The sequence below is a fragment of the Aulonocara stuartgranti genome (assembly GCF_965226115.1).
Source record: "Aulonocara stuartgranti genome assembly, chromosome: 6".
In the NCBI taxonomy this organism is placed as follows: Eukaryota; Metazoa; Chordata; class Actinopteri; order Cichliformes; family Cichlidae; genus Aulonocara; species Aulonocara stuartgranti.
In genome coordinates, this window is record NC_138944.1 from 26,353,026 (window position 1) to 26,380,773 (window position 27,748).

The 27,748-nt window shown below is 42.8% G+C and overlaps 1 protein-coding gene across 2 annotated transcripts in view; it reads right to left on the bottom strand.

Annotated features, from left to right (window-relative positions):
* znf827 (zinc finger protein 827) overlaps positions 1–22,809 on the bottom strand; it is a 75,102-nt gene extending 52,293 nt beyond the window's left edge. The window contains exon 1 of one of the 2 annotated variants that reach the window (XM_082537103.1): positions 5,852–5,921. In XM_082537103.1, the coding sequence (XP_082393229.1) occupies positions 5,852–5,906 (55 nt within the window). In that variant the 5' untranslated portion in view covers positions 5,907–5,921. Of the gene's footprint in view, positions 1–5,851; positions 5,922–22,319 lie in introns of those variants that run through there. The other variant, XM_082537102.1, reaches the window with a different exon arrangement.
* Positions 22,810–27,748: the final 4,939 nt, after the last annotated feature.

The following is a 27,748-nucleotide window of genomic DNA, read 5'->3' on the forward strand; positions in this document are numbered from 1 at the left end:
TGGGAGGCTAGACAGCAAAGATTAGGGTAATGGAGGTTACAGAACTAGATTAATATTCATGAGCCTGCGGATACCACCAGGGAGCCAATAAGGATAGGGTTAAGGTCACCAAGGGTCATTAATATACACTTCATGTATCAATATTCATAAGCAAAACATTACAGCTTGCCAGACAAGGGCGAACAAAGAAAAGTGAATATTCCTGATACATATTAACAAACCTCCATAAGAATATGTCAAATGCACCAAGCCCGGGTGAAACAAAATGTCAAAACTGACACCTCCTCTTTGGGTTACTGAACACACGAAGCTCACGAAACATTTAACAAAAAACTGGCTGAGATTCATTAGAAGAGCAGGCACTCAAAAATGAAAATATCATTTAAGATGTCTTACACACCAACATACATTTCCAAGCACACCAAAGCTGTGTTCACCTTCACGACCCTCGCTGAGGCCCGGTGGGTCCGCTCTTTGTTTACAGGCAAAGGCAAAATCGTTGCCAGGCAACCCAGCCCAGCAACCTGTAGGGATCATTAGAGATGGCTGACATCTGGCCAGCATGGCTCACTGTGGTCCGCAAAGGTGACCACAATCACAACCCGCTGAGACCGCTACTCTCCTTCTGCAACAGATATCAAACAGGGCCTGCACACTTCCAGATATCTTCTCATCTCAAACACATCCCCACTTCCTTTCTTACATTTTACAGTAACACAGAGGAAGATGTCAAAAAGCAGAGCAACGGATCACCTTATAATATCAGCCTTAGTGCTTTCCAAACATCCTATAGCCACATGCCTAGTAGCCTTCACCTTGACAAGATATTACAGGACGCACTTTATGGCACTGACGAGCTCGTGTGACACTTTGTTGAGACTATTATTAAGGTGAATGAAAAACACCAAAATGCACCGATTGTGAACCCAATTTACCATGCCGCTTGAAGCCATTTTACCACCGGAGTAGGGTTAACAGGAATAAAGGGAGGCAGAGGGAGAAGGAGCCAGTGAGTCATGCAGGGCAGGGCTTGACCCATTTCCATGTGACATGCGAAAAGCAGCAAGAGCCACTAATGGCTGTAATGTGGTTAGAGGGAAATCGCTAGATTACTGACCCGAGGTCTCAGCTTTGAGGCTGAACTTTCTTGCTGCCTAAGTTCAATCTTAAACCTCGGGGTTAGGTGCAGCTGCACACAACACTAAGCCACTGGGCTTCTGCCTGAGTGCTACAGTGCGCACTTCACTACCATGGCTTTGTGTGTCACAGGCGAGCCACCCCTGTGGACAGAATGACATTTTCCAAGGTCATGGTCTCCAGACCAGCTCTAAGGGGCCTTCATGCCAGTTCTGTACTTACAGCTAGTGCTACATGCCCATCGTACACATTGAGACATTCTTTGAAGAACAAACACATGTTTAATTGCTAAAGTCCTGCCCATGATTATCTTTTCCTTTTTTTCTTTTTCCCCTGACATACACATTTAACTGCTTCGGCTCCTCAACGGTGGCTGGTTTGATGATGGAGGCATGGAGATACTGGCCGAGGCGGCAAGTGTCTGCCACTGAAAGGGAACCATTTAGCGGTGTAATGGCGGGGATGACTTGCATGTTGAGACAAACAGCTGCGGGGTGCTCAGCAGTCTGGATCTGTTATCACTCACACACGGATGATTCACTGGCAAAAACGGGAGGGAGTTTTCTCTCTGGGCCACTGAGATGTATAGCGCCACCTTATTATAGACAGACAAAGACAGACCTATAAAGGGGTCCAAGTCCAGCCTGAGACTCCATTAAAGGGAGGGCCAAAGGCTTCAAGACTTCCCAGAATAAACAGTGTTGAGCTTGACCAGAGATGCACACAGAGCAGATAAAAATATTTTCATGTACAGCGTTTAGAAATTTGTTGTGCTAACCTGTCAAAGGAAGAAACCAGGAGGCTCACAGCCCGTAACTACAGCTAAAAACAGTTGGACCTTCCAGGTAGTGGAGTTGTTCATTGTTTCACCACACAGAGCTGTCAACAATCTCCAGTTGTGAACTTGGCAGGATTATTTTGGCTGAGGCTTTTCCAGGTCAGAGGGTTGTGCACGCATGTGTGTGCTTTCGTGCTCAGATGTAGACGTACAGACCGTGTGCCAGCTATATTTCAGCTAACCTTGTCGCACAGAAAGATCACTAGTTAAAAAAAAATAAGTAAATATATAAAAGGAAGGCGTGTGAATTAGAGAAAGGAGAGAAGAGCAGGACACTAGAGTAAAAGGTAGGTCAAGAGGTCACCGACCACATGACTTCTGCGAGGCTGCTGACTAACATGTTCCCTCTCCTTTTTCCTCTCTCTCTTACACACACAAAGCTACTCTGTTGCTTAGCCAGGCATGAATATTGGCCTCCCCGACCCCAGGCCTGAACGGGGTAGGGGGGGAGAGGAGACGGGACAGTGAAGGAAGGAAGGGACAGATAGAGAGATGGCAAAAAGGGAGGGGCTGATCTGACTGGGCAGGCAAGAAGAGGAGGCCATTAGCCGATTAAGGTTGGAAGGGGGTGCATCAATACTGCGCTGATGTCAAAAGGAGAGTCGTGCCCATGAGCTAATATAAGAATGAGAGAGAGAAGGAACAAGAGCTAGAGAGAGGAGGATAGTGCAGGTCAGGGAATCACTAAAAATCGCACAGACTGCTGACCGCAAAGCCCTACAAAGTGAAATAACATGAAAGACTGTCACAACATACCGAGACTAGAGCCATCACATTTACATCACCAAAATGATTAGCCTCTCGTTCCTTCTAAGACTGGGAGGCTCATCGTGGTATGTGTGCTTGGGTTAAGGAGGTAGGGCACAGGGTGAGGCCATAGGAAGGAAGGCAGGGAGTATGGATGTGGTGAAGAAGGAGCCGGGGCAGTAATTAAGTGTCCGGCTGGACCCTGGCGGGGGTTGCCACAGCCGCGGGCTATGCTAATGAGCAAGCCCGGCGGTCAGGGCTACCTTATTAGTGCTCGCTGGACAATATGGTGGGAGAGATGCACTACTGACTGCTTCACGTCTCTGCAAATGACTAATAGTCCTCCCAAGGAGGAAGGTAATTCCATTAATTGGAACACAGTGGATCAGGATCACCTCCCTTTCCTTTTTCCACAAACCCTCACTTGCTTGATCTATGTCAAAATCACCCCCCCCCCCTCCCCCCTGAATTAAGAAAAAAAAAAAAAAAAAGTAGAAATTACTTATTTCGTTATTCATTATTACCTGTAATCAGTAAAGTAGTCTCAGTTGTGTAACCAGGATGTTAGCCACTTTGTCATATACTTTACTTCATGCGTGTCTTTTTCCCTAACACCAACCAATTTTATAAAAGTTTTCACTTTGAAGAAGAATAACAGCAAGAGAAGACTGCAGGAGTAATGATTTAACCGAATGTTAACACAATACTTCATTGACATTTATTAGAAACATTAGACTTACTTTTGATTCAACGTCAACAAGTGTAAAACACATGTAAGTCAGTACCTTTCTAAACAGACAAATCTTATATTAAAAATGTAAAAAAAAAAAAAAAAAAAAAAATAATCAATTAAATTTTTACAAATCCAGATCCTGGCTCTTTTGCCATTTCCCACTTTTGAATATAAAACCAAAGGTTTAAAGAAAAAGAAAGGTGTCATGTGTTTAGAGTAAGGACACATCTGTAAATCGGTTGAATATTGATGTTCCTTTGCAGGAGCAACATGACCATCACTCCATCGAGTTTATTCATCGTGTTGTTTCCATTAGGAAGTTGATGAAACATGACAACCAACAAGGCGACAGGCAATACCAGTGATTACTGAGGCGAAATGTCATACAGGACAGTATGCCTCCTATTTACATTAAATGAACTTGTAAGACTGTGCCTGTCCTTTATGTTAAGCAACACCACCGCTTAACAATCTTAAAATAATCTGTAGTGTCAAACAGGGGCAGGGCTGTTTAATGGGACTTCTTAAAATTCCAGCTCAGTTCCAAAACAAAAGGGGAAAAAAAGTGGCAACAGTGTGAAAAATGATGTCAACTGAAACAGAAAACATTGACTTGGAAATCATTTTAAACATCTGTTTAATTGATAAAATAATGTCCAAATGATTTTAATAAAAATGATCACTGAATTTAATGCCAGCATTATTCAAAGCAAAGGCAATGGAGGTGAGAAAAGAAGGCATTTGTTGTGTAGTGCTAAAAAAAACAAAACAAATAAAAACACACCTATTTCTAGAATTCACTTTTAACGTGACCTTAGTTCGCATTAGATCTTCTTAGGTTCACATTTGAGGCATTTATGGAACATCTGGAAATTTTAGCTACAGAAAAAAACCCAACCCAAGCCTGTGCTAGAAAAGAAAGTGATAGTGTAATGATCCATCTAACTATTTTTCGAACAATTAATCACAGCACTGCTGTCCTATCCTAGTCCTTTCTAGTGTCACTAGTTAATCTCGCACGCTGGTTTTAATTTCATGTATGGATGATCAAATGTATAATAACCAAAGATGTTGCTTGCCGTGCACCATTTTTAATCACGATTATATCGAACTAATTTAAAAAAAAATTCATCAGCAATTAATTTGTTTTAACATAGTCTCAGCAAAGTGCACAAATACAACTAACTTACTTAGATTATGTATACACATGTTTTTGTACTTTTGACAGTACTATGGCTCACAACAGAAAAAACAAACAAACCCTGAACCATGTCATAGATCAGAGCTTCCCTGTAAGCAGGCCGATTACAGCGTTGTTTGGCGCTGCATTGTTAAAACAAGCATGTATCCTTCTGGTGCCTTCATAGATGCGCTAGTTACCCGTGCTAAATACACTGATGCACCCCCATACTATTGCTACTATATCACTAGTGCTGGCTTTTAAACTGTGCACTGACCACAGGATAGTTTTCCACTTCGCCCTCAATCCATCCTTAATGAGCTTGGGACCAGAGACGAAGGTGGCCTCTGCACTGCTTTTGCATGCATTGTGTTTATTTGTATGTTCCTCTACAGAGTCATGTCAGCTGTGCACTTTTCTTTTATTACATTACATTACATTATTAGTTTGCACATGCCCCATTTAGATGCCTATTTTTTTTTAAAAATCATGTTATGGACCTCTTGCCATTTAACTAGTCTAGTTTTTACATTTTAAATAACTAGTTTTAAACAAATAGAAAGACCATCATAACGTGACTAGTTTCTAGAAACCTACTGTAAAGACTGATCAACTCATTTTCTCGTGGTGATTCAACAATGTGGAGGAGAATGTGATGGAGGACACCACCGTGTCCATGTTCAACTAAGATGAGATCATAGTTTCATCAGTGAGCCCTGATGCTCTGCACAGATGAAGGCATCGTCATCCTGGAAGAAACCACTCTCATCTGGACACAAACATTTTATCATAGGATACAAGCACAGCTACAAATCAACTTTTTATTACAGCCATCCTCTCCTCCAAGCGAACTGAGGGACCCAAACCAAAACATTCCCTCAGGGGTCACGGGTTAGAATTTTTTTTTTTTTTTAGGAACAAGATATTCACCCTATAGTAACACGATGTCTTTACATGACATGTCATCCCATGTATTAATGAAGATTAACATTAGACATTCAGATATTCAGTTCAAAAATGATAAAAATCCAGAATCAACGCCTCTCCAGCTACCTGTTGGTAGCTCCCAAGTGTTTGTGTCTGTGACAAAAACATAAAGAGCCCATCTTTCAGCTGGAATCTGAGGTGAGGTGATACTCTCAGTAGGGATCAGGGTTCAGACAGCAGTGCTATATATAATGGTGGTTGAGTCGTATTGAAATGTAGCGCAAATTACCATCTGTGTATTTTCGGCCTTGGCCTCCGTGGTTTGTGGGTACTTTGGGCGGCATGCCAGAGGTGAAACAGGAAGGAGAAGTGTTCTTGGAAGAGAATGAGACGACTGAGAGCCCGAGACCTCTGAAATTCCTCAATGCAGATGAAGTGCACTTTACATCCTGGTTTATTTTTCCCTTCCATTTTTAGCATCTCACGTAGAAAAGAAAAAAAAAAGTTCTTGCTCATAACCTCAGATGTGTACTCGAAGCTATGTGCCTAAACTGCTGGAGGGAGACGTATGTATTACATGCTGCAGCTTTAAGCTGAAACATTACAAGTTCATCCCTAAAGGAAAGAAATCTTCATTATAGTCACTTTAAAAGTCAACTTAAAATGCAAAAAAAAAGTCAATGTGACACTAAAATGGTGCAAAAACATAAAAAGGAGCAACACCCGGGGCAAATACTTCACTCCTTTTGGGGTTAGAGGCGGTCAGATGGTGTCCGAGTTTAACGTGAACTGTACAGGGTCCTGCATAAAGCTGTAGCCCTGAACTCTAAATAATAACCAACAAAAGGTGCATGTGAGAACGCAAATGTCCAACATTCATATTTAAAAGCAGTCGTTTTCTCAGAAGCAAATCCTTCTTATATATTTAATTATGATGTTTAAAAGAGCAAACATTTCAGTGACTGTTTTTAATGCAGTATGAGATTCCTGCTTAATCGTCACAGTGCACATTACCTTTTGATGGCAGTTGGCACGGCCCCCCAGGCAGGCAGGCAGACATACACAAAACATAGGATCCCGACAAGAAAAACAGTCATTTTAGCTTGAAACACACTGCTGATTGGTTCGCTTGTGTTCATGCGTGACCTTTGTATTTTAACAGGTTAGTTTGGATCTGATGTTACGTGTTATAGCACAAAAGTGAGGAGACAATTTGTGCTTTCTATGAGGTCAAAGTGACTGGTTTTGCCAGCAGAGACAGGGTGGTTTTGAAAAGACTGATTTCTTTTCAAGTGTGTTATTTCCACAAATCAATGAACTTTGCCAATGCTGCCACGCATGTCGTTATAACATGTGAAGTTGTTCCTTTGTTGTTTCACAGGCAATGTGTCTCACTCTGTGCTGCAGGAGAACTTCTGGGATCGACGAGAGACGACTTACGCAAACAATGGCCAGCTTTATTCGAGAAAAGCTTTATGTAGCTCAACATCAAGTTATTTCAATGCAAATACTCTCCAATCCTATATATCGTTTGGAAAAAAAAAAACCCATACAAACACATAGGTCTTGACTTGATTCTACTGACAATGTGCAAAGTTTATATAAGCAGTTGCTTATGACAGCTGAACATAAGTATCATAAATGAATGTACTTAAAAGAAGTGTGAAAGTTTGGCTTAACAAACTTTGCTCTAAACTAGGGATATATCAACACTTTTAGCCCTTTATTATACAATCTTTGATTAAGCACAAATTAAAAATCATCAAACTCATGAGACAACCTTTAATCTTGTAAAGGAAACAGTTTAAGAAATGGATAAATGAAAGCACGCACACGCACACACACACACACACACACACACACACACACACACAGACAGTTTCAGAGGTCTTTGTAGCCCGCTGCACAAATATCAAGCACTGCATCTGCACAACACAAAACTGATGTGACAACAGACAAACATCAGTCACCATCAGCATTCATCAATAGGCTGAAGCAGTCAACCAGGTGAATATCTGCCAGTATATTGGCACATATTTCTACTAGAAATATAAATTATTTTCTGCTAAATGTAAACCAATTTAGTTTAACTTCATATGAGTTAATAATGCCCCAAAAATGCACACACACGCACACACTTCAGAACACCATCTGTAATTGAAAACTGAAAATACCCCACTAAATGTTAAAACTGATCATTATAACAATAAACAGCTCAGGCTTGTATACTAACTGAAGTACCCAGTGAGAACAGGCCAGGGTCTGCTATCTGTCACTGTTCAAAGAACCAGCTTAGAATATGTGAAACATCTATTCCACATGAAACTGTCAAATCGCTTCTCAACTGAGTGGGCAAAAGGCAGGCATTTTCTAATCACCATGCCTATACTATCAAACACTCTCAAGGTTATTGCATTTTAAGACTTTTTTTTCCTTCCTGTCTTGAAAAGGTTGACAAAGAAAAGCGCTGGGAAAAAAAGAAGAATGAGAAAAACTCTAGTTTTACAATGCCACTATTCATTCACTCACTGGTGGAGGCAAGCTACGGTTGTAGCCACAGCTGCCCTGGGGCAGACTGACAGAAGCGCCACCGGCCCCTCTGGCCAACACCAGTAGGCGGTAGGTCTTGCCCAAGGACACAACGACCAGGACAGAGAGCCCGGGGATCGAACCAGCGACCTTCTGGTTACAGATACGCTTCCCAACCCCCTGAGCCACGGTCGCACGTAAATATGTCCGTAAATATGTTGCTTTTTTCAATGTGCGTCTGGGCCAAAGCATGTGCTGCTAGATATTTGGCACTATGAATCCAGAGCAGGTAATGTGAGGTGTTGAAACTGCATTGATGAAACGAGAATGCAAATCATTCCATTCAATCATTTTATCAATATTCTGGAAAACGAATCAAGTAAATGGTTTGTTTTTTGGAGTTTCCTAAACATCTGTGTATATCGTTTACAGCTGTTCAGATGGTATAGAAGGCTAGATGCAAGCCCTGCTGAGAACCTGTCCATTCTGTGAGAGCAGGCCATTATACTGGCACATGCATTTTAAATGTTTTGCAACCGCAACCTCGTCTTACTCTGACGAATGCTTTATGTTGCTGCGCCTTATTAAAAGCTCTTACCATTATTGTCTGCTCCACAGCTCATCTTTCTAGATCCTAATTTAGTAAACTGAGAGCTCTGAAACAACATATAGATGGTATCGTTCCATTTATACCATCAATGCCGCCTGATGCCCAGGAAGGAATGATTGTGGTGACTTTTGCGTACTCAGCTATTCAAACATTGTAACAAGATGCCAATTATCTACAAATAGTTAACTGAAAGGCAACAGTACTTCAATGTCCTGTCCTTAAGTAATAAGGGGGAAAAAAATCCAGTGAAAAACTCACATCGGACCTGAGAGATGGGGTCGAACCTTCATTTAACCCATCTACTGCTCACTGAGGCCTCATCAGAGATGGTGTCAGTGGAAGGGTGGTTGTCAAGAAGGAAGGGAAACAGGAAGAAAAGGTTGAGGTATGCCAAATTATACAAAAATACCTCTTTTCCACTAGCACCTACTCGACTTGACTCAACTGGACTTGTTTTTAAGGTTTGCGACATAAACAGAGTGCATGTCATGAGATCGACTACTTTACAAAAATCAAATTTGCCATTTTTGAAACTGATGGAAATGGCTACACACAAACCAACACCGCAGTAATGACAAGATACAGATTTTTTTGAGCAGCAAGTATACCATCGCCTCAATGTCCTCCATTGTTGTGTTTTGTTTGTGTCGCATACAAAAGACTTTCAGGCCACTTTGCTGTGACAGCCCCACCCACACTTAAGTGGGACTTGGATTGTGGAAAAGAGTTATAAGTGGACTGAGAAATCAGTGGCAGCAGGTGTTATGGAGGGATGAATCCAAATCTGAAATGTACATTTCCACTAATGTAGACCAGTTTACAAATATAAAACTGTCTTAAGTAGTTTACCTTTACCCTACAATTTTAGCACAAATAACAATTAGCTAGCTGCCACCAGTGCAGGCGCAGTGGAAACGAGTTCTCTAACTGCACACGAACGTAAGGTGCAAATGCTGACTGCCTATCAGATAATCATTAGTCCTTGATCAAAGACTTCCCTTCATAATGAGCTTCAAAAGTTTCAAAAGTGTCAACAGAAGCTAAACTGCAAAGACATGACTGTCACTTTGTTAATATCATTAATGTCAGATAAACGTAGCTGCCGCGATTACGCTCATCAAATAAAAAGGAGTAAAGGATACAAAAACACGCTTACTGTTCAGTGGATGAACTTGCTTCCTATAGTGGTGGATATTTTGTGTATGTTATGTTAAATTAAAACCTGAGATAATTTACAAAGCTATGATATGGATGCAAAATATGCCATACATGTTGAATGTCCTTGACTTAACATGTTGCTACTGAAACACTAGCCACTTGAATAGACTTGACTCTGGCTAGATACATAAAAACAACATAAAGAAGGACATTCGAGCTAGGAGAGGGTTTAACTGCCTAATTTTTAAAAAAAAAGAAAAAAAAAAGAGAGAAATTAAGCCAGGATATTTGGATTTTCAGGGCTCTGGTTTAAACAATTAAGAGGGCTGTGTCAACTTCTTAGCGGCCGTGGGTCAGTTGATGATTTTAACTGTCACGCTTTGTGCCAATTTTTTATTTTAATATGAATGGCATCTTCTTTGCTTGTAGTGTTTTTAGTAGGGATGAGTCATGCTTTTCTACTGAATCTGCTTTATGCGCGCTGGTAAATAATCTAAGCAGCCATTTGAAAAGAACATCTCAAGTCTGACAAGGCTGTACAAAACCCCTCTTATCAGTTAAAGTAATTGTATGGGGTGTTCTATACAAAATGAATAACAAAAACCATCAAAAGCTATAACTATTGTTCACTGCTCCAAATGTGATAACGCCACAGTTTTTAAAGAGAAGTGCCAAATGTCAAGGTTCAAATTTACTATTCAGCACCTTTGCGGTTTGGTTTCCCTAAATATAATTTAGTGGTTTGTTTCTTTGCGTGGCTGTGTGTAAATTTCACGGCAAAATAACAATTTCCACAAATTTGAACAGGTTGAGGTCTTTAAAAACTAGATGTCAGTAAGTAATCATCTAATCCCAGCAATAATAAAACTACTGACAAGCCGAAATTGCTATTTGGTCAAAGAGGTATGGAAGGAGCCAACTTTATTTTGTTTTATGTTGCAATATATTGTTTTATAGACCATTTTTTCTAATTTGCATTGCTATAGTCTACTTGTAGTCCTCCTTTGGGTAAGGCACTGCAATATGGCTTTAATCTCAATACAGCCGGACTCTATGCAAAAACTAAATTTATGAACCATAATTTAGTACTCCATTTTTTTGTGGAGAAAAGCCAGATGGCAGGTCTATGTGAAGTCAGCCAAAACGCAAACCTTTCATTTTTGGGGGGAGAAAAAAAAAAGTCATAAGCAATTCAAGAGCAGGGCTTTAACAGCATCACTATTATTTAATTAGGAATAACTGACTTAAGAACAACATTAATCAAACTCATTTCAGTTCATGGGCCACATGCGCTCAGCCCAATTTGATCACAAGTGGTTCGAAATATAGCATAATGATCCATTTGTGTTATTTTTAGAGTAAAGAAGAGCAAGTACATTCTGAAAATGCTCACATTTAATAAACCATCCATTTACAAACCGGATGACAAAGCACCTGGAAGAAACACAGTCTGATGTAACTACAAACATCATAATTCAGAGACACACACTGGCCCAGCTCCTTAGTTTAACCACCTTAATATAGTGTCATATGACAGATCATGGGTAATGTCCTAGTTTGGGCCTCTTACTTGGGAGTTGGGAGTTTGCCTTGTAATCGGAAGGTTGCCGGTTCGAGCCCCGGCTTGGACAGTCTCGGTCGTTGTGTCCTTGGGCAAGACAATTCACCCGTTGCCTACTGGTGGTGGTCAGAGGGTCCGGTGGCGCCAGTGTCCGGCAGCCTCGCCTCTGTCAGTGCGCCCCAGGGTGGCTGTGGCTACAATGTAGCTTACCATCACCAGTGTGTGAATGTGTGGATGACTGGTTGTGTAAAGCGCTTTGGGGTCCTTAGGGACTAATAAAGCGCTATACAAATACAGGCCATTTACATTACTGTAGACAAGCATAGCAAAATAAAGCAAATATATAATAATTTAAAAAAAAAAAAAAAAAAACACTGAAAGAAATAAAAATTATTATATATGAATTATATATGAAAATGACTAAAAAATTAAAATAAATTTAAAAAAATTAAAATCCCCCCCCCCCCCCCCCCCAAAAAAAAAATTATACTACAAAACAAAGTACAACCTGTAATACAATTCTTCCTAGTACAAAGTGCAGTGAAGTAAAAGGCCCAGTCACACTGGCAATCACGTTTTAGATCATCCGCTTCATGATCGATCACAATTCACATATTATTGTAACATGTGAAGTACAGAAACAGAGTGATGAGCTTCGGTTGGTTGTATTGCACAAAATAATGGGATCCATTAAAATCCATTGAGAGGTTAAGCAACACTAAGAGCAGAAGAGCTTCTTTTGAAAACTGGAAGGTCCCTGCAACACGATCAATATGACTGTGCCACTGAGCAAATTTGGGGAAAAGACCTATTAGGTGATGACGTGCTCAAGTTTCACTAAAATCTGACCAACACTTAGGAGCAGTAATTCCTGTGAACTGAAGGAAGACAAATGGATATGTAGATGGTGGTCCTTGAGCCGGAGAAGTTTGAAGACAAAAAAAAAAAAAAGTCCTCCACACTTTGCAAAGTCATCCAGTGGGCCTGATTGGACCTTTTGATTCATGTTTGACAGACCCGGTCTGAATGATTGAGTTCACACTTTCTTGGCTGTGTGAGGAAGAGTTGCTCATACTCAGAAACTTCCCTCATACCCTCTCGTTGGTTGTGACATGTTGGTGGCCACATAAAACCACATGGAACCCACACGTGCATGTTTTTACATATATGCATGTACGTATGCAAAAATATTCAAGCATATGTAAGCACTTTTCACTAGTATCGTGGTTGGTTTACAGTTATAACGTACACAGGAATTAGTGACAAATACTAAGGTTTTGAAGTATACCAATTTCCAAACTTGCAACAGCATCCCAACTCCTCAAATGAAATACACAAATTCCTCACGCATTTGCTTGTCTGCATGAGGCAGAATTGTCACAAATGGAGCGCAGATTATCATTTCATGTGGTGCTGAAAACGACCAATAATAAGCCACTTGACACACAAGTCAGACGCCACCAATTTTTCTTCCGCTTAAAACAAACTAACCTCGTTCAAACCGAGGCGTGCGTGTTGCGCTAACTTTCAGAAGAAGCCAGGGTACATTCTTTAGAACAAGTGTGAAAAGAACAGGCCATCACCCTGCTGCGTAGTTTTCTGGCATACTGAAGCTCCTCACAGAGGTGATTGTGTGTCTGTGGAAGAGAAGTGAGAGAGTGTAGGAGGGTGGAAGGTGGGAGTGTGTACAGCGTCCATGTATTGTTTGTAAATCACCCTACTGGCAAAAGGGACACTTGGCTCTATAGCAGCCAGTCCACCCAGGGATACAAAGCAAGCTCTGGTGTGAGGTGGAGAGGAGGGAAGAGTGAGAGGTAATTCTATATGTGCATGTATGCATGTATGTGAGAGGACAGTGTGTTAGAGCGATGGAGACAGCATCTATTAGAGACACTCAGAAAGGACGGCAGGGGAGAATGAGCAGAGGAGCGAGGAGGACGAGGGGGAGGGAGGGAATCTTGCGAATGGGGGGTAGGTGGTGGGGGGTGTCTTTTTTTATATGGTGGTATTGGTTTGAAGGCTGTTTGGCAGAGGCGCCCAAGGCAGTGCTTGCTTGGATTTTAGCCTGTCACTTAGGACAGGGACACTAATCAGGATTGGTCCCGGTTCCTACCCAGGAAAAGGGGGAGTACTTTCAGACCATTACTTAAGAAAAAAAAAAGAAAAAGGAGGGGAGAGGAGCAAGAAAGAGAGAAGAACTGCTGTAGCACAGCAGGAAATGCTAACCGCTAGCCTCATTTACATGCAGGTCCAGGGAGAATGGGGGGGGCTTATTCCGTTTCCAATCTCCATGTTAAATGCTGGCCAGGGCAGCTGATGGGAATGAGAGGCATTGTTCGCCCCATGCTGCTCTTCCCCCTCTCCATTACACCAATACCTGCCTCTCTTTCTTTGTGGCATTAAAAAAAGGGGGTGGCACTGCTTTAATAATTTCAATCTCGACCTGAAATCCATATGAACCTCACAAGGTTTGTATGTGGCTGTTTACTTTGTGCAGAGTGTGTACTGCAACCAACCCTCATAGGTCTATCTGTTCTGTCATAACCAGGTTGTGACCCGAGGCTGCCGCATTCAAAGCCATCCTTCACCCACTGAGTCTGTTCTGTGGCATAATGATTGCTATGACAACCATCACTTAAAGCCACGGGTAGGTGGAGGAGAGATGTCAGCTTCTCGTCTACTCTTCTGATGATCTCATTTCTGGCTGGCAGGTACAACAAGGTCAAACCACTGAAACTGGAAAAGTGGCTGCTTGCTACATGCAAATGACACAACCGACTTTCCAAACAATTACACTGCCCAGTCCAAAAATCGACGTGGGGCTAAGCTGCGAGAACCACAAGGTAGGGATACGAAAAATAAAAATAAAAACCACAACAACAAAAAAAACAACCCCAAAACAAAAAATAATAATATCAGGGGAGTCGGAGAGAATGAGACGTAGAGGGAGGCACGGCTCTCTGGCCAGCTATGAGCACAAAGTCTGACTGTGCGTGCCAAATGAGGTTTTAAAAAGGTTTTTCTGGGAGGATTTGGGCTAATCTAGAAAACCTTCTGGAGGAAGTGCAAATACATCTGCCGCTGACCACTCCCCTGTAGAGTACGAGGGATTAATGGCATGGCAATCTGAACCAACATGGACCTCGGTCAAAACACTGGTGGGGTGTGGGAACATACGGGCAATTATGAGCTGAGCCACCTGATTCTGTCTTTTAGCTTCCCACATCCGACCGCTGGTAACTTGACTCGACTAATTTGTCCAGCTTAATTTGTTTCTACTTATGGTTTTGGCTTCTTTAAAAGAACCATAAGCCACTGGACTCTGCACTCAAAAAACATCCACTTATTTGCTAATCTCTTTAGAATTGTAAGGTCGGAATCAAGTGAGCATGTGCCCTTGGTTAACAATGAAAGGCAAGATATTTGTTTTAATACGCCAGAAGATGAAACAACTACATCGTAAATAACCTAACACCGCCCTGACAATGTCTTTCTCAGGAGATGCCATCACATCAGTGATTTTAACTTCTCTGGATTTTTGTCCCACTGCCAAACACTTCCACACCCTCTTTTAGAGGTGATATATTGTTTCCCTAGAGAGCTGTCACTGCCTTATGGTCTTACTATCCTGTGTCTGTGATGGACCCCCCCCTTCTGTACTTTTAATTTTCCCATAAAACTGATCCTATGTCCCAAAAAGCTGTAAACACACAGCTGTTAGACCAGCTAGTTAAAGACATTAGCCCACGTCGTGCTCGTGTCTGCCCAAATGCGCAAAGACGAAACGCGTCCGCGCCAAATGGAGGGAGAGGGGTTAGCCTGGCTGGTGCGCTGAAGGCTAACTGAAGCCAGGCTGTGCTTCAGAATGTCTGTCTGTGTGTGTGTGTGTGTGTGTGTGTGTGTGTGTGTGTGTGTGTGTGTGTGTGCGCGTGTGCGTACGAGGCCTCCTGCCCTCTTCTACCCACACAGGAAGTGAGGTCATCCCATAGCACTGTGCCGTGCCGAGTGCACTCAGCAAGGGTGACAAAGATCAACGTGTTGGCCAGCCCACTAGGAAATATACGTACATTGAATTACAGAGTTTTAAAAGGCAGCTTTGTAAGTAATTAATGCGTAATATACATAAGCAGTAGGATCTGTATATAGACAGTTAAAAAAAAAAAGAAAAAAAGGAAGCAATAAACCAAGCGGAATCCACAGACGAAAAACAAAATCAAGATGCCACCTTGTGCCAAAAATATTCCCAGTTTGGTGCACTTGTTAATGATGTACCACATGCTCAAAAAATTCTTCACAGCCCGCAGGGGGTGGTCGTTCTTTTAAGACAATTGAGGAAGTACTTTATCTCTCAACAACGCAATTTAAGTGTCTTTCTAGGAGTGAAACGTGAGACAGAGGCAAACAATAAATCACATCCCTGTTTAGAGCGAGCGTCTGGCACGACTAGCCAGCTTCGGCTCCCCAGACCACCACCACCACCTCCCTCCTCCTCCTCCTCCTCCTCCTCCACCACCACCACCGCCGCCGCCGCCTCCTCCTCCTCCTCTCATGCTCTCCATCCCTCATGCCTGTTAAAGGCTTGTCCTGCAGGGCCTGGATGCACTTGTGTGGTACAACAACAGAGAAACCGCCCAAAGCTCTTAACAGCTCTTCCTCTCCACTTCCTCCCTCCCTCCATCTCCACTGCTGCTACCACCACCAGCTCCTCTCTCCCTCTCCACTCTGCTCTGTCTTTCCCAGCTGCACCGGCGAGCTGTTCCGTATGAACTGCTGCCAGCTGAAAGCCTGCTACTCCTGTGAGATTGCTATTACTCAGTGCAAGCAGGGCTCTGCGTAGCCAAAGGGCTGCTCTCCGAGCTGTAGATCTCCATGTTGTGACTTGTCAACACGGGAAAAATCGTTACCAAGGCTGAGGCACTTCCATTCCTCACAGAGGGGGTTCTGATTGTGACCAGGCAGACAGGCAGGTACTGTACTGAAGTATTAGGCTGACTACTGATTTTGTGCTGCAGAGGACTCTCTGCTCAGAGAAAGCACTTTGAAATGATTAGATAACACACATCTGAAAAAAAAAAAAAACCTTTCCAAGTTGACCATTTCAGATCAAGTTTTTTTTTTCCTGTGTTACAATTTGAACTAAACTTTGTTACACTGTACCAGAATTTATTTTTAAGACACCTAACTTACCACAGGCTCGAACAGTAAGCTTTTTAATGCTTGTTTACTGTGACTGGTCAAATGCATTCCTTTACTCTTTATTAAACAGTCTTTATATTTCTATGAGCGGCACGCCTCTCTGTCAGTTCTTCTGCTAAAAATGTCGCTGAATTGTATTAAACCAGCTGGGGGAGATCCAAAGTGTGACTGGGTGAGTATCACATGAGCACAAAAACCGTCCGTCAGCCAAGTCCCAAGTTCGATTCCCAGCCAGATGGATCTTTACTACAAGTCGTTACCCCGCTCTTTCCCCCCGGGCTTCCCGTCTCTCTCCGTCACTCAAATGCAGAAAAAAGGCACGGGACTTTTTCCTTTCTCAAACATATTTAATAAAGGGGAAAAAGGATAATATTTATTCAATCTTCAAAAACTCTAATATCTTCTAATCTCCTATAACTCAGGCCAAGACTGCACATTAATGCATTACCACAAGGAAAAAAAACTGTCCAAGTTTGGGGAGCTTTTTCTTTTTCTAAATCAAAAAAAAAAAAAAAAAAAAAAATCTAATATTTTTTCTGCACAAATACGGTGATACTCAGTCTCACCATCTAACATAAAAACGTCATTACTGACGATGTTCCAGTCACACTACTATGTGTACATGATGCTTTATCATTGTAGCCCAGCAAGAGCTTGAAGTTCAAGTGCAAATCATCCTGTATTTACAACCTTTAGCATTTGGTACTGTTATAGCCCTTCTCAGTATGCAAGAGACCGACTTGCATGATTCTCCTCCATTAATTAAAAAAAAAGAAAAAAAATGCACACAGACGCTTGGGTCGTGAAACCTCAAAAGACTTGGCGAGGTAATATAACAATCTGCATAACTTGTGTGAGTGTGTCTAGACACAAAAGGATTATGTCTGGCCCACCACTTGTCATTGTGTGGTGCTTCAACTAGCTATGAATCCACAAAGATCCAAGCAGGCCTTGTAGTTTTGGTTTGACTAGCACGCTGTGGTCTAGGTAACCGTAAGTGCACGCAGTCTTCCAAGAAAACAGATTTCTTTCGTAAACATGTCAAATTATCACCAGAAATCTCAGCACAATTGTTCATCTTCTGTCCCAACACATACAAAAAAATGAATTTCTGTGATGCTGTGTGTCTTTATGTTGCTTTAGCCCAGACTTGTATTTACTGCAAAAAGAAGTTATAGGAAATCCAGGCTCGTGGTTTTGTGTCTCAAAGTATTGTATTTCTGATTTCTGTATTGGTGATAAAATCCAATTAAAGTGAAAAGAAACTGAATTAACGACAAAAAAAGAAGAAAAAAAAATCTCCATTGTGCTTTACCAACGTGACACTGACCAACACACTTGAACCCGAGTGTTAGGAGTTTTCAATTGACATGCCTGCATTCAGATGTTCTCGAGTAACAAACATAACCAAAATCTAAGGGAGACATAATACCAAAAAAAACAAACAAAAAAAAACAAACCCACTCAGTAAGGTATTAGCCTGGTTGTGTAAAGAGCGGTTAGCATTTCAAATGATGCCTTCAACAGGATGTGAAACAGAATTTTTTACAGCGTGTTCATTTCACATTATTTTCAAGTAACAGATCCACACAGAGTTTTGCTTCTTAAGAAATGTTTTTTTTTCCTTTTCTTTTTTTGTAGTCTGTGTGCTTTGAGCCAATTGTCTGAAGCAGCAAATAAGGTTAACATTTGGTATAAATATTGATCCTCACCCTGAGGCTTAGTTACTTCTTTGAAACCAGGCCCATTAAACCTTGCCCAAACTCGCATCACTCTCAGTGTTTTTCTGTTACTATTAAGTGAAACACAAAAGGCAGCTGGACTCTTCTTCTTCTTTTTTGCTTACAAAGAAGAAGAAGAAGAAGAAGAAGCAGCAGCAGGTTTCTCTTCTCTCAAAGACTATACAGCGAGAGAGGCGTCCGCCACCTTTCCCCTGCCCTATAATTCATTTCTAAGTTAAAGGCTGTGTATCATTACTCGCTTGAGCTCTACTCGCCCGACGCCGCCAGTGCACCCAAGCCTCATCAACTTGAGGGGCAGCGGTGGTGATGTTAGGGTGTGTGTGTGTGTTGGGGAGGGGGTGTTCTTGGCAGAAATTCCCCCACAAATTTTATGCCAAGAGCGAAATGGAAACCTCCTCTCATTTTCCTTTCCCCTTAATCCAATGTTTTCAAGCCCCAGCCCCACCAAGGTCATTATAATCATAGCAAGTGGAAGGTAGCCAGTGACCCGCCATTACAGTAAGCTCCAGAGCCACCCAGTCTGTCAGCTATTGGCTGACAAAGACGAGCAGAGTTAGATCTAGAAATGTCCAATGCAACTCCATTTCAGCTGAAGATAACCAGGGGCGGACGGAGAAGGCTCCTCCCCAGTCGCTGAGGACGGTGCTTTTTGTGATGTGGCTCTTCTTGATTGTTTGAGAAGCACGAGGTGGTGCGGAGCGGGTGATCCGAGTAAAGCGGAAGCTGGGATATGGACATTTTGGGGACAGAAGGCGGCAAAAATGCTGCTTCTCACATTTTCGAATGCACAAAGTCACATGCAAAATATCCAAACTTTTACGCATTTTAACCTAACTTTGAATCGCAAGTAATAAAGCAGCAACATTACACACACACACACACACAATAACACACCACAAGGTCATAAAGAATGGCTGTTTTCATTGTGGCACCAAAGGTCATGTTTACTTGTCAGAGTGAAGGCGCCATACTGTACTGTGACCTCCATAGCCAGCTTATGTACCCACAGACACAACACACACACACACAAGAGGTTGTGTGTTCACTTTCATAACACTTTCACATGTGTGTGCCATGCACACGCACTTAAAGAATAGTCTCCACTCACAAGCTGTGCCACAGACAATAGGACACTGCACACTGGGCAGCACAGCCCATATATCTGGGTCTGTGCTAAGATAAAGCACCTCCAGCATTAAAGCCAGTGTATTAGCTTGCCCTTTTTCACCACAGATGAAGAGATTTGAAGCTCGATATTGTGCTCGTTGGCTGGCACACCACTAGGGTGTTGTTGGCTGAATAATGAAAAACACACAGACTGACAGCGAATGGCATGGGGTGACACTTCCATTCTAGAGTGGGAAGATCCAAAACAAAGCGCAAAAAGCTTCTGACAAATTCATACTTTTCTGTGACAGTTTGTTGACTGAGGAGGGAAACAACTCCTAAATCAGAAAAAAAAAAGCAGCTTTCATTTAGAGCCAGGAACAGGCACAGCAGTGCTCCAGTACAGTGCCTACACGGGAGTGCATGGTTTCAGATACGTGGGTGAAGAGTATTTTTGTTGCAGGCCAATTACGAAGCGGCTTAATTGAAAGGTTGATGTGCTCAAAAAGAGAGAAAATACTGGGACATCTTGTGTTGCTGATCCAGACTATACATAATCACACTGTGCCAAACAGCTTTTATCACGAAACCGTGTGCACCTTCTGAAAACACCGGTTGTCGTAAATCACAAATCTTAAGCAACCCCTCTCATTCCCCTCTGCTTGGATCTTATATTTTAATCAGCTCACCGCTCGTCTGATAGAACGGTTCATTTCGATTCACACACTATACCAAATATTTACATTTTAAACTAACAAACTCCATCCTTAAAAGTCAGTGCCTTTACCTTGCTGCTTCTTTCAAAGTCTAGAATGCAAAAATTGAGATGGTTTAATAGATATTCAAGTGCTGCAGCCCTCCGCCCCCCCCACACACACACACAAAATACAATTTATTTGAATATATATCACAAAGTGAGTCACTCCACCTGAGCAGGACTACAGACGTGTTCTTATTTCCAGGAAAAGCCGAGTATAAGCTCGTAGGAGTACAGTGGGCTGTACAGTAGAAACCCCCCACCCCCAATCTGAAACCTTTCTTAAAGAGAGAATGGCAGAGCAAACTGATGAATACACCTCACAGAAAAGGGTCACTCTCACCTCACGTGTGAAATTAATGTGTCACTGCTTGCATTTCAGGGCTATGGCGAGCGCTCGACACACGTCATGACACACAAGACTTTGGCAAAACACATGCCTTTGCACAACTACCGTTAAAGACACCCTCCCTCTAGGATGTGTAGTGATAGTACGCAGGCTGAAGTGGATTCTTATCATTTAAACGTCGTGACCCTGCTTCTGCGCGGTTCATCCATGTGACTTACACACTCCTCATGCAGCACATCAGCGAGGACTCGCTGTCAGTCAAGTCCGGAGCGCACACACACACACACACACACACACACACATACACACAGAGTCCCTGCACCCACTGTCACCTCGTCTCCACCTCTATGCCTCCCAGCCAACCGCTGCAATTTCCCCAAGTTCAAGCCTAGGTCAAACACCTGAACAGTAGATCAGTTAATATTAACAGTGGAGAAAAGGAAAATGGGATCTGTGCTGGTTAGGCCGAGCAGCTCCCCGGATCTGACATTTAAGAAATGATGATGATGAAGAAGAAGAAGAAGACAGTGCCATATAGACAAATGCATCAAGCCACTGTTGATGTAAACATGAATCACTCATTATTCATTACATTTACATACTAATATGACTAATTGTGCTCTTTTGCTTACGCACGTGTTGGGCAAGAATGATTAAGAGCAGACTAAATGCCACTCTTGGATAAACCCTTTAATAATAGTTGTCATCGGCCACGCTAACGTCTCCAGCAATCCTCTAGTGGTCAGAGAATGTCACTGCAGCTTTTCATTATCTGGACTGATAAAAGGCACAATACGAACATCCAAGACACGGTAGGGTCAAACACAAAAAAGTAAAAAGGAAAAAAAAACGAGCTTCTTCCCAATTCAGCTTCAGCACGAGATTCTCTAATGGGCTTTCTGCGGCGTTTGCACGGCGTTACCGTGAGAAACGTAGTAAAGAAGCACAAGTGTCGTTTCCTTTTTCTAACCGCGTTATTGATCGTAGTCTGTCTGCAATGAATGGCTGCAAAAGGGAAGGGGGGAAAAACCCTGAACTTCAGGTGACCGACCATGGCTCTGACACAGCCTGCATGCAGACTGGGAGGGGTAGGGGGGAGAGGAAAAATTGCATTGCCTCGGAAAGAAAAAAAAAGAAAAGAGAAATTAACCATACTTTAAAAAATAAAAATAAAAAGTCGATGACAAACAAGCGAGAAGAATTTTCGTCTCTACGACTGGGGAGCCGCAAAAAACTATGAGGCGAAAGTTGGACGTTTATTGCCGACGAAATGAAGTTTACCGAGCGTTGCTAGATAGCGCTATTGCTAACTAGGAACACTGGAGTACGGGTAGCCAGAGTCTGGCTCGTCTGATCCGACTGACCCTTCATTTTATTGCGGCCAGACTCCCAGATCCTCCCCTTTCTACCCGAAAAGCGACCTAGCGGAGGCGAACGCATTACCGAAAACGCTCGGCCGTTATCGCCCCACACGCACACACAACCGACACATATGCCAACTGACCGCAACCTTTAGCGGAACCGGACCTTTATCGATTATACCCTTATTAAAGCCACGTATCATTTATCCACTCACTGCCTAGGCTAACGTTACCCATCGCCAACAACATGGCTGCCTCGCTCGGACCTAAAAAGGGGAGAAATAACCTACGCCGAGTCTTTTGTCTGTTTCACCTCTTTAACCCTAAACTACTGCGCAAAACACACGGAGAGCCGTTAAAATTGCACAAAACGAGCGAACGACTTACGTGAAGGCAGGCGCTTGGGTTGCTCCTGCTTCCTCCTTGGCATTTTCCCCCGTTTTTAATCACATTCTCGTCCTTGTTTAGGGATAAGGAGAAAAAAGGTTTTTCCCATTGAGACTGGAGGCGCCAGTGATGGCAGGGACTTGGTCGTGCACCTGGCTTTGCTCGGTTTAAAGTGTATTGTTGGGGGAATGGGAACACACAGGCGGAGGAGGTGCCGCTGTTGTTGTTGCCGTGTCTTGACTATGGCTGCTCTCGGTGCAAGTGTGTCTCCGAGCCCCTAACTAACACTAATGCAGGGATCAAAGGGCAGCAACAGCAGAGCAGGCAGACACGCGCGCGCACGCACACACACACACATACACAGACGCGCGCTCTCTCTCTCGCTCACACAGGCGCTCACACGCGCGCTCTCTCTCTCTCTCGCATACACACTCACTCACTCACTCAAACGCACACTTGCGCGCACGTACACATTGGAGGAGCTCGCCCCCGAGAGCAGCGTACGGACAAGGTGCCCCCAAGCTTTCAGAGTGTATTACTGAACAAAAAATATATTTGAGAAAGCAGGGACATAATTCGGCGGAGAGAGCATATTGATGGAGTCGGGTTGCATTAAAGGGAGTCAGGGCAATTTCCTTCCCACAAAAACAAAACAAACAAAAAAACCATTATAAATAAATAAATATATTTTTATATGTATAGAGATAAAAAATAAAAAAAAAACAGCGCGACAATAATTTATGCGGTGCATGCAAACATGAATGCACATCTTCGCTTTGACCTGCTGGTGGAACTCGCTAAATCCGGGGCGAAATTTAACATTAAATTCAGCGCTCTGTGGATACATTTTCACTAAAACCCTAATGTATATATATATATATATGTATATATAATCCTTATCACAATTAATATTAGCCCTCAATTTGCGTCACGGTAAAAGTTAATAATAAATGGAAATAAATAACAGGGGGCTTGTGGTGAGTACGACTAGATGCAATGCATTCTTCTTCTTTTTTAAATTTAATTTCAACATAATTTGCAATGTGTATGAAAAGTGCAACAAGAAGAATACACTCAGGCTTCACACATGTCAAACTTCATGTAAAAAAACGGCCTGCAGAGTTATTCCTGGAGTTTGTCTATAATAAGAACAGTTTTTTAAAAGAGTGCATTTGTGTGGAAACCTGTATTAAATCAGGTGGGGGAAAAAACAAGTGTCGGTGTCAGAAAAATGTCCAACAGTTATCCAACCCAATGTAGTCATCTCCCCATCAAAGTTGAGAGAGAGCAAAACTGGCCAGAGCTGAATCCTCCTCCCTCTCAGCTGGGTGTTGGGGCTTTTTCACAGCGCAGGCTGTCCCCCACTCCCTGCTGTTGGACTCCTCCAGGCTGTGTTCTGTTGGCCTGCCGCGTTCTTTCACACCTCGGCCGTGTGTGAGCAGAGCTGTGTCTTCATCCCTCCATCCTTCCATTCTCCAGTCCTCCTCCTGCCATGCCTTCCACCCACCCCCAGCGGAGGCGCAGGAGGCTCGTTACCGTGGCAATTAGTGAAAAGCCCAAATTAGCCCTCTTGGCTGTCCACAGGTGACAAAGACACTTTGCATTTCTGCTAATTAGGAAACAGAACAACATGATTAAATGGGGCCTATCAGGAGGAGAGTGGACAAACATGTTCCACAAATAGCAAAAGAGCGATTTTATATTGCATCTCCTGCATGAAATGATTAAGACACTCCATTAGGTTTTTTTTTCATTTGTGGAGAGGATAATGTTGGGTTGTGATGCTGAATATTACAATGATTTATATTAAAATTTTAATAGAGTTGTCCCAGTGTGTTTGTGGCGTGTAAACAGCTGTTTCTCACGTGCACATGCAGATGGACAAAGACAGGTTCTCCAGGCAGAAAGCTTATGAGCTGGGAAACAAAAGAGGTTCAAATCGTTTAGGTTTCTTTCTGCTTGCAGCTTGTTTTTTTCTCTACAACATAAAATATGCAAAAGACAAGACCTCTAGACGGTTTCTTGCACTACATCAGAAAGAAACTCTTAGTTTAAACACTAAAAGATAAACGTGTAGAGCGTTCACTGTGGACAGAGTCATCGAGCTAACAGGCCTTATCACAGATGACTTTACTGTATTTACTTTCCGATCAGCTTCCATGCATACACTCCTGCAGAGCGAGCTACTTTTGATCACACCATCAGTGATGTGGTTTGCAGTTTTTCGATGAAATCTCAGATAAATGTGCGTTTCTTCTTGCTGGAGACAGTTTTCTTGTTTGCACATTTGTAGCCTAACAGTGGCACTGCAGATCTCTCCTTTAAGCCATTGTGTGTCGTGCTCCTGTGCAAAATCTTGGTCTGCTTGTCCACCCTTAGCTTATTACACCACATTAGTGATCATTAATGATAGCAAACTGTATGTTATATCACACTCACTTTACAAGGCTGACTTCTTCAAGGCACAAATCATCAAAGAATATCTTTTGCATTGTCTCGGAAATGCCATAATTTCCACTAAGCATTTACATTAACAGCAGATCAGCCAAATAGGACACTAGTGTTTGTCTTAGTGGAGCTTTTTTCTGTTCCCCATTGAGTTTGGTCACCATGGGGAGGTCACAGCCTGTTCTCTGACCCTGACAATGCCAGGCAGCTGAGGTAATGCGAGCAACAGGGCAGCCTGCTGATAGTAGCCATGGCAACAATGACATGACCTCACTCACGGTTGAACCTAAAGGTCGTTCCTCATTGCTCAAGGGAGGAATGCTTCAACTATTTTGCTGGTGACAGCCTCTTAAAACTTCTCACATGACCCTGGTGGAACACATGTGCAGCGCGTGTGTATTCGTGCATGCACTAATTACATCTTAAGGGCCGTGTGTTTGTGTCTGCTTTGTTAACTAATGCGCAGTACATCCGAGGTCAATTACAATTTCTTTGTTTCACTTCCCAGTAGCTGGTTTAGGTTTCAGGCCTCTGATGAAAGCTCATATTGTCATGTGGCATTATTACTACTTATTAAAATGCTTCCCTATAGTGGCACAACAGTTAGTGGGGGCTAAATGAGTTTCAGGTGCTTCAGTGGAGCATGGAGCAGATTGGAAAGAAATGGGCTCGCTTGCTTGTGTACCTTGGGGGTAAACTGAGCATCTATCCACTTTCTTCTTCTCCTCCTCTGTCGCTTCCCCTACCTCCCTCTCCTCAATCCTCTCAGGCCCCATCCTGTGCTGGCTGGGCTGGGCTGGTTGGGCCAATGCTAGGCTCAGTCAGTCAGATGTTGCCCTGGGGTAAACAGCAACATCTGTCCCCTGCCCAGCCATGACTGTCGCTGAGTGATAAATCCTTGGGTGGCTCGTGCCAGCGCTGTCCGGCGTGCCACCTGTCCCCCCTTCCTCCTACACAATATCCACAACCCAGCCCTTACACACACATATACACACACACACACTTCACCCTATTTACACTTATCCGCCTTCATCCTGACAGTGTGACAGAAGCAGGTGGTTCACTCCCTTTTTGCCCTCTGGCCTTCTATGCTCTCGTCCTCGGTTGGCACATTTATGCAGGGTGCGAGCAGGGTTGTCGCCTCTAGCAAATACCAATGGAGAACTCCCTGCACCAGGTTTTTTTTAGCAGCGGGTCTCCTGGAGCCTATAGGAGTTGCTTCTCTGACTCAGGAATAAAAGTGTGAGGATCAGATAAACAAACTTTTACAAAGGTCAATAAAATGTTCAGTGAAAAAAAAGGGAAGCATCACAAAGTGCTGGAAATTTAAGAGTATGTGACTCAAATGACAATAATTTCAACTTATTTAAGGATTTCCAAGCTCCAACCCAGCTGACCTTGAAAACTGAGCTGCCAGACAAAAGAATGCACACATACAACTTTTACTTATACTTTCTCTCTCTGTGTGTGCTCGTTTGTGTGTGTGTGTGCTTTTAAGTGCACATGTGTGTGTGTGTGTATGGCACGTCTCCCGCTACTGCTTCCTCTCTCTTTCCCCTCAGCTACTGTTAGTGTGACAGAGGCAGGTGGCCAACTTCCTCCCCTTTGACCTTCAACAGTTTCCCCACAGTAAGGAGACAGTGCAAACACACGCATGCACACACATTTCCACAGACACACATATACAGAGGAGGAGCCTAGGTTGCCCTGGGTGAACTGGGGCAGAGGTCTTGCAAAAAGCCCTGGAGGGAAGCGAAAGGTCCTTCGACTCAGGGCCGAGAGTTATTTTAGCGCCAAACCTGACAGGGCTGAATGATCATCACCACGGTGACAAAACCTCAGTGAATATGCACATCAGAGAGACGGAAAGATGCGAAAACTTATGGTTATAAAAAATGAAAGAAATCATATACGAGCTTATTCGTGACACACCCTTTGCAAACACTGGTCTACAAAAACTGTAGTGCTCTTTTTATCATTTCAAACGCTTTGCATACTGAATAACGGCACTTTTTTAAAAAAGAGAAACTCACACAGCATTAGGACTGTAAAACTCTCTGCCACCTGCCTCTAAATCCCTTTTACTCCTGAGGCTGGGTGAGCAAAAATAATTACAAAGAGTATTATGAACTGCTTTTCATTTGTCCACCTCTCTGCGCTTGGCTTGCCTGGCTATCTTTTTTTTGTTTTGTTTTACAATATGTCTGTACTTATCTTGTAAAAAGCCAGTGTTATTTCAGTAATTATTTAAAAAATAATAATATCGAGTGATCATTTCAAGGCTCAAATATTTCCTTTGAGCTTTTACTTCGGGCTTGTGTGTGCACTATTTGCATGTTTGTTTTTTGCCTCCATGTATGTGTAAGAGGACCCCTGCTGATTAATGTCACTTCGCATTGTAATGGAGCGTGCTGAACATGTTCGGATATCTGTAATGCGTTACCAGTCTCAGCTTGATTTTATTGCCATGGTCTAATAGGATATTGCCACTATCACAATTTGGATTAACTTCCATATCACTGCTGTTAAACCAAGTGAGGTTTCCGTGTGTGCATGCACACAAATAATAGAGAAGGGGTGGTGGGAGGGGTGTCTGTCAGGGTGGGCTTCTGTGGTCGATTAGTTTCGCATTCAGCACCTCCTTCATAATGTATCTATCCGGTCTTGTCACCACAATACTTCTCATTTGCTGTAAGTAATTCTGGGAGAAATGTGGAGATATTTTTCACCCTTTACCAAAAATAATGCACCGTCTAAATTAGCTATGAGGGGTTGCTGTACCAGCAGTTGGGCTTTTTTTTTGTTGCCAGTTTTTTTTTGACTGCCTTGCCTCTGATACACAATCATAAATACACAGACACACGCAGGTATAATGCAAGCCAGTAAGGAGGTCTGGCATGCTTTTGTACAAGCAGGGAGCTATATGCAGAGGAGGCTGCCCTTGGTCTGTGAGTCCTTTGTCTTCCTGCATCCCCAGGCTC